Source organism: Mus caroli, unplaced genomic scaffold (assembly GCF_978045245.1).
Source record: "Mus caroli unplaced genomic scaffold, Mus_caroli_1 scaffold_15, whole genome shotgun sequence".
NCBI lineage: Eukaryota > Metazoa > Chordata > Mammalia > Rodentia > Muridae > Mus > Mus caroli.
Genome location: NW_028227270.1, coordinates 106,845,036 through 106,862,553, shown reverse-complemented (window position 1 = coordinate 106,862,553; position 17,518 = coordinate 106,845,036). Strand labels below are relative to the sequence as shown.

Genomic DNA, 17,518 nt, shown 5'->3' with positions numbered 1-17,518 from the left:
TGAAGGTACCTTGGTTAAGATGTATTATGTGAAAGTCTATGTTTTATGTATAATTTTACTCAGAGCAGCTCAGTGTTCTTTCATACTCCTAATAACAAAATAATTTTCAGTTCACAGAAGAGTTCTATAAAAAAAATGCCAAGATTTCCTGTAACTCCTTACTTTGTTTATTGTCAATAAACTAGAGAACCACCGCGGAGTCATGAAAATGAAAACGTAACATCCTCTTTGCTATTCATCAGTTTCCTCCCAGTTGAAACATCTCCTCACTGAGGGAGGAGGAGGAGACCCTTAGCAAGTCAACAACACTGCAAGTCCTGCACAGCAGAACCATACCTGTCCACAAGCTCCTCACCAGAGATCACAGAAGCAGAAAACAGCTGCCTAGAGGAGAGAATATCTGCTCAGTGGAGCTTCTTGCAGAAAACTCTCCGAACTGTGCTGCCTGCACAGCCTGCAGAGGGCTCTAGTAAATACAGTGACTGTCCTGAATTCTCACCCATGATGAGGTAGGCTTCTCAGTGATGCAGCTCCTTCTGAGCTGCTCATATCCTTTTAAGTGGCTCCAATAAACTTACTCATTTATTATTATTTCAGCTACTCCAGTAGAATGGTTACATTGATCTGCCATCAGTTTCCCAGCCAGGGTTAATAGACCTTTGCCTAGACTTTCCCAGGAAAAGCTTTACATGACACTCAACTATTAATTTTTAAAACTAGCTAAATTAGAATGGACTTTATTTGAATATGCTGTTTTGACCAGCTCATCTTTGATCTGCTCTGCTTAAGTGAGTCGACTGGAAGTTCTGCTTAGCTCTGTTACTTGCCCCCAGTAAACTCTCAGTACTGCCATTAAGGCAAACTTCCTTTCACACAGTGTCAAAACACTGCTGCTTTACTACTGACAGTTTCCACTATTTTTACTTATTCAAAGGCAATTGATCAGATGCTTTTTATTTTCATTTTTATTCCACAGGTGAGGCAACTGAGACACAAAGAGATTGAAGTATATTAGTTAGAGTCAAGTGGTCAGCGTTCAGGTTCACTGCTCTTGGTGGTTTGAATGAGAACTGTCCCGCATAGGCTGAGGCATTTGAACACTGGTTTCCTTATTGGTGGTGCTGTCTGGAGAGATTATAGTGAGGTACAGCCTGGCTGGATGGAATGCACTGCATGGGGTGGGCTGGAGAATTTGACTTTTTTGTCCTACTTTCAATCCTTCTGTGTTTCCTGCTCATGGCTGGCGATGAGCTCTGTTTCTCCATCCTTTTTCCATGCTTGCTGCTTGCTGTCATGCCTACACCCAGCCATGACTGACTCACAGTTTCCTAGAACTGCTAGCCAAAATAAACACTTTCTTCTTTAGTTGTCACTTATGGTGTTTTACAGCACCAACAGAAAGAAATGAATGCACTTCATAAGGCTTGTAGGTGAGCAACGTGTACCTGAGAGGGAGAAGCTGATCAGCCTCCTGCTTCCTTGACTTTGAGCAGTCTCTTCAGAGCCAATACCTTTAAAAATCTGTAACAGGAAGGAAAAATGAAAGGCAAGGAAAAGAGACATCAAAAGAGATACTATACTAGCAAGGGGCACTGAGATGTTAACAGGAAAGATCTGCAACAAGCTGGTCAGCATCCTTGTGTTATCTCACTGTGTCTCTTCTCTAACCAAATTCCTCCCCTCTCCCTTCTGTGGGAGAGGCTTGTGGGAAATTCTTCTCCTTGGGGAAGATTTCTGTTTATGGGCAAGTCAGAAAACCCTACTAAACAAGCATAATATAGACAATAAAAATATATCACTCTGGGTTGCTTTTGAGAGGCAATCAAGGAGACAGATGAGATATAAAACACTATGCTTAATTGAACTCAGATCTCAATCTTTAGATAAATGTCTGCTTAGCCTGTTTATGGATACTTGTGCTTGTTCAAATAAGAATGACCCTCATAGATTTGAATGCTTGGTTATCAGAGAGTGGCACTATTAGAAGGTGTGGTCGGTCTTGTCAGAGTATGTGTGTATTGGTTGGAGGAAGTGTGTCCCTGGGGGTGGGATTTGGGTTTCAAATACTCACGTCAGACCTGCTGTTTCTCCCTTCCTGCTGCCTGATTGTCTGGATGTAGAACTCTCAGCTACCTCTCAAGCACCATGTCTGCCTGGGTGCTGCCTGCTTCCTGAAATGACCATAATGAACTAAACCTCTGAATGTACACAAGGCCCAGTTAAACACTTTCTTTTATAAGAGGTGCTGATGTATTGTTGTCTCTTTACAGTGATAGGGCACTAAGACAACGCTGTGTACCAACCTGATAAATGCTGGAATGAGTGTAATCCCTCCTCTTTCCCTTTCTTGGATGTAAGTGCTGTCTTTTAATAGGAGAAAATGTGTGGTGAGCAGAGTGAGCTTCTTGTGCCTTTAGAATGTAGGATTTAAAAAAATATTCAAAGGGGGTATTCAGGAAATTATAGTGTTAAGATAATTCTGGCCATCTATAAGATAGAATGGCTTTTGTTGAAGGTAAGATAAACCACTTAGTAGCCATTTAAATCTCTAAAAATACAAACAGAAAGGGCAGAAGGGGGTTTAAAATATTCTAGATGAAGATAGATTTTTACGATAAAATAAGTACCATCCTAAAGATGAATATGTCTATATGTGCATGTGCACATATGCGTGTGTGTATGTGCACGTACACACACACGCGCACACACACATGTGCACACACACACACATACACACACACATAAACACACACACACATGCACACACACACGTGCATTCATGCACAATGAAAACAAAATCAGAAATGCTGAAAGCAAAGTCAGAAAGATTTATGTAAGTTATTCAAGGTTTACAGATGATGAGACTTAAGGAACATCAATGTTTAATAATTAAAGTTTTTAGAATCCCTAAGGTTATAATGATTTACTAATGGTAACAAAAATCAACGTAAATGTTGTTGTTGTATGTCTCATCAAGATAATTTCTTAAGCTTTTGCTAACTTTATTGAATTTTCACTACTTGAGGAAACTGAGTCATAATAAAACCAAGACTTACTTAAAACTTGGGTTATTTTTTTTAAGTTTTGCCTAAATTTTATACAAGTTAAAGATACAAAGATGTCCTTCTGGATGGTCAACAAAGCTTGGAAGACCTTTTTCCTGGCACCAATAAGGGTAAACGGGTAAAAGAGGCCATGCAATGTTTCACTCCTTCCTCCATAGTCAGGCAAGACCCAGGTCCCTCTGGTAAGTCCTCTGGTCCTTCTAGTAGACCTTGGAATGGACAGCGATTGGACCATAACTAATGTGAATTCAGTAATAAAAGAAGTCATTGGGACTTCAAGGTATATGTGTGATACAAAAGTTAAAATTATTTGGAGGTCCACACCATTGCTAAACAGGCATATATATGTATCTATGATTTATCATGGGGCTGAATAATGAAGGACAAATTAATGAAAGAGATACAATAAATAAAAGCTGGTTGAGAGTCACAATTGCCTCAATGGCAAATATGTATCTATTGTAATGTATTTGTGTGTGTGTGTGTGTGTGTGTTTAATTAATTACCAGTTTGATTTTATTTTTCTGAATTACTGGTGGAGTCCATTTTTTCTGAGTTACAAAGATGAGGAATTATAAATTTAAAAAAATTATCATGGTTCTGAAAACATACAATGATTACAACATTGAAATTTAACTATCGAGCAATGCTGTCTTTGTTATAAGCTTTTTGTCTTAGATAACTGGCAACGGTTTGTAAACAAGAGTACCATGACTCATCAACATGCTAGGTAAGTGTACAGATGTTTATGTAATAACTACTCAGACAAATGGAATATTTTTCTTTTCCTCTGATATTTTTGAGGCAAGGTCTCTTGCTATGTTGCCCAAGTTGGCCTTACAATATTGATCCTGCCCCTTAGCTGACACTGGGTTTGCAGGCATATGACTGCAACCCTGGCACATCCTTTTTGTTCAGAAATCATCTGAGAAAATATGGTTACAGTAATGACAAAAAAAACAATCTGATGAAACAATATTATTTTTTTAGCCATTTCACAGATGAGAACACAGGATCAAAAACTTTTAAATAATTTACTCAAAGTCATATAGATGAAACTAGATCACTTGGACTTTGTTCAAAGTCTGCAGTTTTATATCTTTAACTATTTGTGACTTTGCATCCATCATAAAAGAGTCAATGTTAAAACATGACAGAGATTAACAAATACATTTGTCCAAAAGAAAAATATGATTCAGTGGATAAAACAGAACAACAACAACAACAACAACAAAAAAAACAAAGAAAATCCCAACCATTAGAAGGACTTGGTTGACAATTTCTGAATGAGATTCCATGACAAAACCTATGGGAAATCTGAACCTTAAGTTACATATTGTGTAAATATTCCTGTAATCTAAGTTTTTTGTAAGAACTAGTAAACTCAATGTGCTTGATTCTTTAAACATAAATTATAGCTACCTAAATAATAAAACATAAAGTTTATTAAAAATACCTTTAAAATAGTAACAATTTTGAAATTTCTGAAAAGTTCTGATAATCAATTTGTTATCCCTGAATCTCAATGAGTGACATGAAGGTAATTTAAAAACACCAAGAAACTTGATTTTTTCCACTGTATGTTATAATTTTCAAATGTATAATGATGTAGATTAATCATTCTTAATAAATAAATAAATAAATAAATTTATTGGAACTAGATGAAATTCAGCTCTAAAGGAAAATGAAGCCAAAAAAATTGCAGAAAAGTGGATGGAGTTAGAATATGTAATATTTTATCAGGGTTATACAATGTCAGAAAGGAATAAACCACATGCTCTCTCTCATATGCAGAATTCGGTCATAAATTTGCATATATGTAAATGTTGATACATGAGAAAAAGAGGACCAGCAAAGCTACCTAGGGAGAGAGGAAGGGCTGAATGCAGGTAATGAGCATGGATCATGAAAGAAGACATAAGACTAATTGTTTTCTAGGTCTAATTGTCATGGATTTCTTTTGGTGGTGGATAAGTGCATAAAATATATTTGATACTGAAAGTGTAAAGTATAAAATTTAATGTGAAGTTTCACAGTATCTATTATCAACAGCAATTCTAACTGTATATAAGTTATCTAAGTTGTATGGATTTTGAACTTTTTTTTGTTTGTTTGTTTGTTTTGAGACAGGGTTTCTCTGTATAGCCCTGGCTGTCCTGGAACTCACTTTGTAGACCAGACTGGCCTCGAACTCAGAAATCCGCCTGCCTCTGCCTCCCAAGTGCTGGGATTAAAGGCGTGCACCCACCACACCAGGCTCGGACTTGTTTATTTTTGATGTGTATATTTTTACTTACTTGAAAGTTCTTCTTGTATAAAACATTAAAAATAAATAAACAAATAGGATTTGGCCTTTGCTGAAATATTGGGAGCAAATGCAAAGCCTGCCTTTGTGCTCTTAGTTGGAAGAACATTTATCCATCCCTTAGTGTTCCTCATAGAAACTGCTTCCCCTTTCTACCCTTGACTTTGTGGGTTAGAGACAGAAGTTAAAGTCACAATACTCAGAGAGTCTCATAAATATTCCATTAGAAAACAATTCTGGAATCTTCTAGATATTTGGGCTGTACTGATCTTTGCTAGTAAATCATGTATGTGACTTTATCACAAGGACTCAAGTCTGGACTTAATCTGTTTTCTCTCTAGTATTTGACTTAAGTCTGCTTCAAACAAAAATGTGTTCTAAAATTGTCATCTGAGAAAGGCTAGCAGAAAGAGGTGTAAGAGATAGACATTAAAAAGATGAATATTATATGATTACTTCAGAACTTGCTGTCCTGGTATAGCTGGGATAATTTCATTTAGAAACTAATTTTCATAACGTAAGATAATAACTTTGGTCTCAGCATTATGGATGAAATTTCCTTTTTGTGTTTATTTAGGTAATTATTAAAGACACATTGCAAATATAAGTTGTGGATGTGTAAGGGGGAATGGAAAAACAAAATTAATTCACAAAACAATTCTAATAGGCCTGAGGCAGTTGGTCAGTCACAGAAGTGCTTGCTATGGAAGCATAAAGACCATTCAAGCAGGAACATGCATGTGTGTGAAAGACCAGACAGGGTGGCAGGCAGCTGTAGTCCCAGCTCTGGGGATGCAGAGGCAGATCTCTCAAACTTGCTGGTCAGAGGGCTCACACTGCAATCTTCAGGTCCCAGCAAGTGTCTATCTTTAAAAATAAAGTGGGTTGATCCTGGGGAACAACATCTGACTTTGACCCCTGGCTCTCATGCACACCTACAGGATAATATGAATGCACAAACACACAAAACCAATTTAACACATTCAGTGAAAAGAGAAATGTCTAGTTGACCTCTTCTGAGCATAGATTGAACAAAAAAGTCTGCTTTCAAAAATTTTTATTTAAAAAAGACTCCTATGGTTTGTGTTACAGTTTGTGATCATTGTTTGTGTGTTGAGTGTCTTGAGTATTCAAGGATGGCCCATATAGTTAAAGGCTTGATTCTCACCACATATGACTATTGGGAAATGGTGAGAACTTTAAGTGGTGGGCCTGGTAGAAAGATGTTAGGTTGTTAGGGAAAGCCCTTAAATTTGCTAATGGGATGTAAACCTATTCTCTTATTCTGTTTTCTTCCCAGCCATTATAAAATGGGCAGAATGTACTCTTGTCCAGTGACATTCTGCCTCAGCTAGGCCCTCAGACACTGAGACTATAACCATAGAATAAGCCTTAAAGACCGTAAATCAAAACAAAATAATTCTTAAGTTCCAAGTCTCAAACATTTTGATACAGTAATAAAAAAAACATGTTGTTACTACTAAAATCCAAGTTAAAAGGCCCCCCAAACTTAAACTTTCTATCAATTTCCCCAAATCGAAGGAAACTAGGTTTCTCAATCAGGATTGGATAAAAAGACATGTTTGAGAACGTGGGTATGGTACCGTGAATATGAGAAGATCATAAAACCTGGCTAAATATGATTAAATTGATTTGTGGAAATGACTATGGACATGTTCTAAATCTTCCTGTTTATGAAAGCAATTCTTTATAAGCATAACTAAAGGGGAAACGATATCATCGTCATCATCATCACCACCATCACCATCATCACCATCATCACCATCAACAATAGCAACTGAAAATAACTACAGTTGAAAAAACTGTGACATTTTGGGATTCTTGCCATTCCACAGTCTTCCTAAGTCTTCTTTGGCTCATGGGATGGAAAGACCACTACTCAAAAGAAGACGTTTCAAAATTATCCTGTTTTGTTCTCTTTCAAGTTCTCATTAAAAGTGCCAGAAAATAAAGGCTATGAAATAAACAATGGCATCTGAGATAAAGATAAGACTAGCCCATCATAAAGCAAATTTGAGAGCATTGTCATGAAGTTTTACTGTTAAAGATAATATAAGAAATACATTATTACACTATAGAAACTGTGAATGTGGGAGATACTCTGCCTTGAAATTTGTGGTCCCAAATCAAGTAGCAATATAATGTCATCTTTTTGCTTTTCACTCTGGTGGCCTTTTCCCAGCTGCATGGATATTGCCCTTCAAGGCTGTTGGAGTTGTTCAGAGCCTGTGGCACCCAGGTATTGGCATGACAAGCTGACGGTGTCTTATAAGACAGCTGTGGGAAGCTATGCTAGGAGCTTTACAGGGTCTTGTTGATACGATGTATTACAAGACCAGCCTAAAATTGAATCTCCACTCCAAGAGAAAATCACAAGGTAGTGTGGAGAAATTACTTCTGCTCAAGGCCAGTAGGCCCTACAGATGCATCCACAGAATGGGGAAGGTCAGGATGAAAACCTTCCATCAGGACATATCCTTGATAAAGAACTCAGGAAGCTTCCAGTGGGCAATGGAGCAAGCTGCAGAAAGATTATCATATATTGTGTTGGAGAAATTATATAGCTAGATGGATGTCTGTTCTTTGAAATAGAATGAGAGATCATAAGGCATACCATGAGCTTATTAAGAGACACTGGAATGCATTGGAAAAATGCGACCAGGCAAGGATGCTGAAAAGGAAAATTTAGCTTCAAAAATTATCTTTGATAGAGAATAGAAGGAAATATAAAGCTTATTACTCGTGCTACCAATAAAATAACAAACATGTTATAAAGATGTGCAGCAAGAGATATGGTAAAACCAGCTGTGTGTCCTTCAGGCCTAGCACAACTTAGATGTCCCTCCATACTGTGTATGTGTCACTGCAGACCCTATGTTTCTGTCCTCCATGTCCGCCTGCCCAGCCTTGCATTGCCTTTTTTCCCCGGCTAGAGGTTCTGTCCATACTGCTAGTTTTAGCTCACATGCCACCTCCTCTGGAAGCCAACAGTTACTGGCTTTTTTTTTTTTTTTTGTCACACCTGCCCTTACACACTAGCACAAGAGGCTTCATGCTCCAGTCATGTGATCTTCAGATAGTATTATACTAGATGCTACAGTAACTATGAGTTCTCAATTACAGGGCTTACATTTAATTTACATTTATATTAGAGTCTATAACATCTTACCATAATAGGTTCTTATCTATGCTTAGGACCACCAAAAAAATGAGAGCCTCAGGACATTAAGAATAAATTACAACCTCGTTTTATGCAAGAACCACAATAGCTGCTAATGCTAAAGATAAGGGAGGTGAAAAACAGAACTGTAAGTATTTAGACTTTATTACTATTAACATTAAAGTGTTGGTTATATCAAAGAAACATTGGGTATCTTGTCTTTGTTCCTAAAGAACTACAGGTTTATTGTAGTTCTTAAAATAACTCAATGGTATTTTGGGCATGATATAATGTCTATAGGTGTAACATTCCCTAAATAAATTAACGTAGTACTAGCAATAATCAGTGAGAAAATAGAATTTAAAATGCATTCAAGCAAATTTAATTACATTTTTTTCTTTTAAGCAGTGCTTAAGTTCCCAGATTAGATTACAAAAGCTTACATTAATTCAGATGTTCACTGGATTTTTACCAATAAATGACTTGTGTTGCAAAATTAAAGCTAGGTTTAATTTCTATTGCAACACCATATGTTCAAAAACTATTTTTTTAATGATAATATCTTAAAGCTGTAGTTCATTGAGAAGGAAAAGCATTTACTTAAAAAATGTTTTGTCTGCCTTAATGTGGTAGAAATCAAATAGAGAAATGCAAGAGAAACAACCTTGAAAACCATTTCATTCTATCAAGAAATAAGGGCAACAATAGCATAGTCACCCTAAAAACTATTTACACATTAAAATGCAGTTTGTACAAAAGTCCCTTTCCAGAACTTACACTGGCCCTATATACTTAGTTTTAATGTGGTGGTGAGAGCCCAGAGCTACTCTCTAGTGTCAGCATCACATGAGCTCAGGACTGGGCTCTCATACTGTTTTGTGACAGCATTCATTGGGAGATAGAATTGATGGTAGACCAAAGTGCAGATACCACCAAAGTCCAACTTGGTGAATCCGTGAGTGTTTTTTAATGGGGGAGTTATCAATAGGAGTATGGGTGATACCATGATAGCTGCATCACTAAAATCCCACGATTCATGAAAGACCGAAACCTGTAGCACACTGCACAGGCTGCAGACATCTCAACTGGTTGGAGAGTATCCTTTCAAGGTATTTTTTTGCTATTGGTCTTAGACATAACCTTACCAGCCAGCTAGCTTTCAATGTACTGGAAGGTACTATAAAAGCTACTAGGGGAGGAAATTAATCATTAGTTTTACCCAGCTATGCACCCTGAAAGTTATAACAATGGCTGGTCCAGGAAGACATACCCACTTGTTTAATAGTGGCATGACCATTATAGGACAAACCAGCCACTTTCTGATTGCATTTTAGACCCACTCCATAGGACTAAGCCACGCATGGCTTCATTATCAGGCTAAGAACCTAGCTGGACAAGTCATAGGTCTTAGGAGAACTCTACTCCTATCATTCTCGTAAATGTGCCCAGTATTAAACTGACTTTTTTTTTTACACCCATAGTCACATCTCTCACTCTCCTTCTGAGAAGATTGTATTTGCAGTAGAAGGTGATTAACACAGTGGCTCACAGTTGGTTAAGGGGCAGAGAATACGAGATCACAGCATCCTCACACTTAAAAGAGAGCATGCTAGCACAGCTCACTGTGGAAGGGTCAGATGTCATTGTGGAATTGTGGAAGAGGGGCAAAATGAGTAGGAGCCTGAGGCAGCAGGATGACTATAAAGAAACAATGTCTTCTGGACATGGCAGGGCAACTGCACATGTGAACTCACTGTGGTTGTGACAGCATATTTAAAACCTATGCAGGCCCAAGTCAGACCAAATCCTAGGATGGCATGAGGAGTTGAGCACGAATTTCATCCTGAGCTGCAGAGCTCTTGGCATTTGTTAGCTACTAGAAGAGCAAGAGTTAGTTTCCTCTAAGAATGTAGTCCCTAGTAAGTGGACCACTCTACAATGCAAAACTATACATCCAAAAATATTTAGGCTGCAAAAAATTGCTCTTAAGCTGGGTGTGATAGTGCATGTTTTTAATTCCAGCACTCACTCTGTGAGTGATCTATATGGCAGATTCAAGGTCAGCTGGGGATACATAGAGGAACCCTGTCTCAACAAACAAACAAACAAACAAAGCAACCCCAAATACAACAACAAAAGCAACAAAGCATAAATAATCTTGAAAGAATAAATATGACATAAAGTTGTAAAGTTGGGTTAGTAGGAAAGGAGGATGGATATGGGGAAAGTTGAAAAAATTGATAAATATGATCAAAACAAGTTTTATGAATCTCTGGAAGAAGTAATAAGAAAAATGAAAAACAATACAAAGATAAAGACTAGGGGAAAATTAAAGAAAAGACAATGTCTCCTCTTGTAGTACTGACTAGAACCACATAGTAGAGAACAAAAGGTGTGATTTAAATCCTGGATGTACAGTTGGACTTGATGGCACACTTCTATGATCTCAGCACTCGGGAGGCATAGGAAGAATGATCTATGTGAATCCAACTTGAATAGTTGGTTCCAGGACAGCCTGGGCTACATGCTGAGACCATGTCTCAAAAGAATATAATCAACAATAACAATGTCAAAACCAAAATATACAAAAATCAAAACAAAGCTGAATCCTGGATCCGTGATTTGCTAGTAATTTGGCTTGAGGTACATTGTTTGGGTTCAGTTTTTAGGTAGAGTCTGCATTTACCCAAAGAGTAGAAAGTGAGATTCTATCTTTTCTAGGTCTATCATTTCCTATAACTAAGATGAATCTGAGTTAATACATTCTACTTAATTAGTTTAATTTTAAGTTTAAAAAGAAACTAAAACATCAAAAACATAAATATCCAAAATCACTTATTATAAATGCTTCTTAAAGAAAGCCTCATACAGTGCTACTACGTATATCCCTATGGAAACATTTTGCTGAGGGAAATCCAGATGCTTGGCATGTCTCTAACATTCAGGTTGCAGTTCCCTTTAGCTCCTTGGGTACTTTCTCAAAGGATGGCCTAGTCAGCCATCACTGGAAAGAGAGGCCCTTTGGACTTGCAAACTTTATATGCCCCAGTACAGGGGAACGCCAGGGCCAAAAAGGGGGAGTGGGTGGGTAGGGGATTGGGGGTGTGTGTATGGGGGACTTTTGGGATAGCATTGGAAATGTAAACAAGGAAAATACCTAATTAAAAAAAATAAAATAAAATAGATAACCAAGGGGAAAAAAAAAGTAAAGAGAAGGGAAAGAAAAGTAAAGACGTTTAAGAATTGGGTTTGAACACTCCTCAACAGGATTAGAAACTTTACGTGTAAATCCAAATATACTGGTAGAAATATTATAATAAAAGTAAAATTAATATAATAACTCTTATTTTGGATAACGGCTCTTATGTTTTTTGAATACTTTCTTCTATTTGCATATATATATATATATGAGTGTTGTGGTTATAGAAAAAAATAAAATTATAAAAACAAACAAACAAAACCATTCACTTGCTTGCACTCTGAAAAGGACAGCTTCTGGTGTCTTTCTTTATCATTAGTCAGAGGGGTGTGTGTGTGTGTGTGTGTATGTATGTGTGAACTCTTAATTGATCTATCAATATATCTACACATAAGTGTAGGTGTGAGAAATTGCAGATGTGTGCATGTGTATAATTGTGTGAGAACACACATGAAAAAAAACAGCGATAACTGTTGCTGGACAGGAACTAACTATGTGAACTGGGTCTGAGCAGGAGGGAGAGCAGAGACTTACAGGGGCTGCTGAGTTCTTGACAGTGACACTGGGGGTTGTAGCTCGCAGGGCCCCACTTACTCCGTGGTAGTATTTGAAGCAGATCTTAGTTTCAGCTGAAAAACAAAAATAAAATGAAACTGAGTCATTAGGGTAATCTAGGATGAAACAGCCATAGTTCAAGGGGAACTCTCCAGCAACTTCAGACTGACGCCTCTCAAGAGCCAGCATGCAACACTTAACAATGATGGTTTATGTTGGCCCCCTGGACCAGTATGTCTTTCAAAACCTATGTCATGAAAAATTGTGTGGGCTTTAGTATTTCCGTGCTCATGTTAAATAAATCCATTACTTGGCATCCTATCTATCTCACTGGATGTTATTACTTTTAAATCTGTAGTTCTAAGATTTTAGGTAGTTTTATTTCTTTGTAGTTTCCTATCATATTTTACTGCAGTTAATATTGTGATGATTAAAAAAAGACTGAGAGAACAATACATCAAAGGAAAGAAAAATTTTAAATTCCTCTATTTGTCAGTGATAAAATTTTTGTATAGTTATAGACATAGATCTATATCTATAGGTGGTAAACAGAAAAAGATATGTTTTGGGGGAATCCCACTGGCGGTCTTTGATTTATAGTTTGTGAGACAATGAACAAGTCATTTAACTTCCTTGTATCCCAGACTCTTCATATGTAAATGGAACTCACAATAACATTACTCTATATGATGTTGGCCAAGCAAACAAAAACAGTTAGAGTTCAATTAAGTGTTCAGGAAATGTCAGTGATGGTAGTAATATGAGGACCAAATCATCATGTGACCCTCTTGCTTTCTGACAGTTAACACTGCAGTAGAAATAATTCTTCAAGCCCCCTCTGTTACCTAATGGTGGCTAGTGTTTTCAGCTCACTGTTTGATATAATGCCATTTATTCATAGTTAGAATACTTTGGCAGGTTGTGTTTTTAAATTATTTTATTCATATAAATAGTTTTATAAAATATACTATTATGTTCACATATAACAATATATACTTGTCCAATCCAATTGCGCACGGGACCTGAGACTGCATTAGTTAGGGAAGCAGAAACCGGCCTGAGTAGGGCCACAGGCCTCATCCGGCCGGATCAGCACCTGGATAGCTAGAGCGCAGGGTCGGCTGACACCCGCCAGCTACCCACGACCCCCGCCACAGGATTTTGAGACTTCTGGTGAGTGGAACACAGCTTCTGCTCCAGTCCAATCACGCGGGACCTGAGACTGCTTTGGTTGGGGAGGGAGAAATCCGGCCTACATAGGGCCACAAGCCTCTTCCGGTCAGAAAAGCACTGGGGTAGCTAGGGCGCAGGGTCGGCTGACACTCGCCAGCTACCCACAACACCCGCCACAGGATCTTAAGACTTCTGGAGAGTGGAACACAGCTTCTGCTCCAATCCAATTGCATGTGGGACCAGAGACTGCATTAGTTAGGGAAGCAGAAAACCAGCCTGAGTAGGACCACAGGCCTCTTCCGGCTGGACCAGCACCGGGTACTGCCAGCTACCCACGACCCCCGCCACAGGATTTTGAGACTGCTGGTGAGTGGAACACAGCTTCTGCTCCAGTCCAATCACGCGGGACCTGAGACTGCTCTGGTTGGGGAGGCAGAAATCCGGCCTACGTAGGGCCACAAGCCTCTTCCGGTCAGAAAAGCACCAGGGTAGCTAGGGCGCAGGGTCGGCTGACACCCGCCAGCTACCCACGACCCCCGCCACAGGATTTTGATACTGCTGGTGAGTGGAACACAGCTTCTGCTCCAATCTTTAAACAGTGACAACGACAACAACTAACCCCAGAGATTACCAGATGGCGAAAGGTAAACGTAATAATCTTACTAACAGAAACCAAGACCACTCACCATCATCAGAACCCAGCACTCCCACTTCGCCCAGTCCAGGGCACCCCAACACACCGGAAAAGCTAGACACGGATCTAAAAGCATATCTCCTGATGATGGTAGAGGACTTCAAGAAGGACTTTAATAACACACTTAAAGAAATACAAAGGAACACTGGTAAACAGGTAGAAGACAATAAAGAGGAAGCACAAAAATCCCTTAAAGAATTGCAGGAGAACACTGCTAAAGAGTTACAAATCCTTAAAGAAAAACAGGATAACCTAATCAAACAGGTAGAAGTCCTTAATGAAAAACAGGAAAACACATCCAAACAGATGATGGAAATGAACAAAACCATACTAGACCTAAAAAGGGAAGTAGACACAATAAAGAAAACCCAAAATGAGGCAACACTGGAGATAGAAACCCTAGGAAAGAAATCTGGAACCATAGATACCAGCATCAGCAACAGAATACAAGAGATGGAAGAGAGAATCTCAGGTGCAGAAGATTCCATAGAGAACATCGGCACAACAATCAAGGAAAATGTAAAATGCAAAAAGATCCTAACTCAAAACATCCAAGAAATACAGGACACAATGAGAAGTCCAAACCTGTGGATAATAGGAGTGGATGAGAATGAAGATTTTCAACTCAAAGGACCAGCAAACATCTTCAACAAAATTATAGAAGAAAACTTCCCAAATCTAAAGAAAGAGATGCCCATGAACATACAAGAAGCCTACAGAACTCCAAATAGACTGGACCAGAAAAGAAATACCTCCGGACACATAATAATCAGAACAACAAATGCTCTAAATAAAGATAGAATACTAAAAGCAGTAAGAGAAAAAGGCCAAGTAACATATAAAGGCAAGCCTATCAGAATTACACCAGATTTTTCACCAGAGACTATGAAAGCCAGAAGATCCTGGACGGATGTTATACAGACACTAAAAGAACACAAATTCCAGCCCAGGCTACTATACCCAGCCAAACTCTCAATTACCATAGATGGAGAAACCAAAGTATTCCACAACAAAACCAAATTCACACATTATCTCTCCACGAATCCAGCCCTTCAAAGGATAATAACAGGAAAAAACCAATACAAGGACAGGAACCACGCCCTAGAAACAACAAGAAGGTAATCCCTCAACAAACCTAAAAGAAGACAGCCACAAGAAGAGAATGCCAACTTTAACAACAAAAATAACAGGAAACAACAATTACTTTTCCTTAATATCTCTTAATATCAATGGACTCAACTCCCCGATAAAAAGACATAGACTAACAAACTGGCTACACAAACAAGACCCAACATTTTGCTGCTTACAGGAAACTCATCTCAGAGAAAAAGATAGACACTACCTCAGAATGAAAGGCTGGAAAACAATTTTCCAAGCAAATGGTATGAAGAAACAAGCTGGAGTAGCCATTCTAATATCTGATAAGATTGACTTCCAACCCAAAGTCATCAAATAAGACAGGGAGGGGCACTTCATACTCATCAAAGGTAAAATCCTCCAAGAGGAACTATCAATCCTGAATATCTATGCTCCAAATACAAAGGCAGCCACATTCATTAAAGAAACTTTAGTAAATCTCAAAGCACACATTGCACCTCATACAATAATAGTGGGAGACTTCAACACACCACTTTCACCAATGGACAGATCATGGAAACAGAAACTAAACAGGGACACAGAGAAACTAAGAGAAATTATGAGTCAAATGGATCTGGCAGATATCTACAGAACATTCTATCCTAAAACAAAAGGATATACCTTCTTCTCAGCACCTCATGGTACCTTCTCCAAAATTGACCACATAATTGGTCACAAAACAGGCCTCAACAGATACAAAAATATTGAAATTGTCCCATGCATCCTATCAGATCACCATGGACTAAGGCTGATCTTCAATAACAAAATAAATAATAGAAAGCCAACCTTCACGTGGAAACTGAACAACACTCTTCTCAATGATACCTTGGTCAAGGAAGGAATAAAGAAAGAAATTAAGGACTTTTTAGAGTTCAATGAAAATGAAGCCACAACATACCCAAACTTATGGGACGCAATGAAAGCATTTCTAAGAGGAAAACTCATAGCTCTGAGTGCCTCCAAAAGGAAACTAGAGAGAGCACACATTAGCAGCTTGACAACATACCTAAAAGCACTAGAACAAAAGGAAGCAAATTCACCCAAGAGGAGTAGACGGCAGGAAATAATCAAACTCAGGGGCGAAATCAACCAAGTGGAAACAAGAAAAACTATTCAAAGAATCAACCAATCAAGGAGCTGGTTCTTTGAGAAAATCAACAAGATAGATAAACCCTTAGCCAGACTCACTAGAGGGCACAGGGAAAGCATCCTAATTAACAAAATCAGAAATGAAAAAGGAGACATAACAACAGATCCTGAAGACATCCAAAACACCATCAGATCCTTCTACCAAAGGCTATACTCAACAAAACTGGAGAACCTGGATGAAATGGAGAAGTTCCTAGACAGATACCAGGTACCAAAGTTGAATCAAGATCAGGTTAATGATCTAAACAGCCCTATATCCCCCAAAGAAATAGAAGCAGTCATTAATAGTCTCCCAACTAAAAAAAGTCCAGGACCAGATGGGTTTAGTGCAGAGTCCTATCAGACCTTCAAAGAAGATTTAATCCCAGTTTTTCACAAACTATTCCACAAAATAGAAACAGAAGGTACTCTACCCAACTCATTCTATGAAGCCACAATTACTCTGATACCTAAACCACAAAAAGACCCAACAAAGATAGAAAACTTCAGACCAATATCCCTTATGAATATTGATGCAAAAATCCTCAATAAAGTTCTTGCTAACCGAATCCAAGAACACATCAAAATAATCATCCATCCTGACCAAGTAGGTTTCATCCCAGGGATGCAGGGATGGTTCAATATACGGAAATCCATCAACGTAATCCAGTATATAAACAAACTCAAAGACAAAAACCACATGGTCATCTCTTTAGATGCGGAAAAAGCATTTGACAAGATCCAACACCCATTCATGATAAAAGTCTTGGAAAGATCAGGAATTCAAGGCCCATACCTAAACATGATAAAAGCAATCTACAGCAAACCAGTAGCCAAGATCAAAGTAAATGGTGAGAAGCTTGAAGCAATCCCTGTAAAATCAGGGACTAGACAAGGCTGTCCACTTTCTCCATACCTACTCAACATTGTACTTGAAGTCCTAGCCAGAGCAATTCGACAACAAAAGGAGATCAAAGGGATACAAATTGGAAAAGATGAAGTCAAAATATCACTTTTTGCAGATGATATGATAGTATATATAAGTGACCCTAAAAATTCCACCAGAGAACTCCTAAACCTG

At 38.2% G+C, this 17,518-nt stretch overlaps 1 protein-coding gene across 8 annotated transcripts in view; it reads right to left on the bottom strand.

The window, feature by feature from the left end:
- Positions 1-17,518, bottom strand: part of Hecw1 (HECT, C2 and WW domain containing E3 ubiquitin protein ligase 1) — a 287,293-nt gene that overhangs the window by 111,144 nt on the left and 158,631 nt on the right. For 7 of the 8 annotated variants that reach the window (XM_021180044.2, XM_029468498.2, XM_029468503.2 and 4 more), the window contains 2 exons: positions 12,285-12,379; positions 1,446-1,521 (listed from right to left, as the gene is read on the bottom strand). In XM_021180044.2, coding sequence (XP_021035703.1) covers positions 1,446-1,521; positions 12,285-12,379 — 171 coding nt within the window. Of the gene's footprint in view, positions 1-336; positions 384-1,445; positions 1,522-12,284; positions 12,380-17,518 lie in introns of those variants that run through there. The other variant, XM_085831277.1, reaches the window with a different exon arrangement.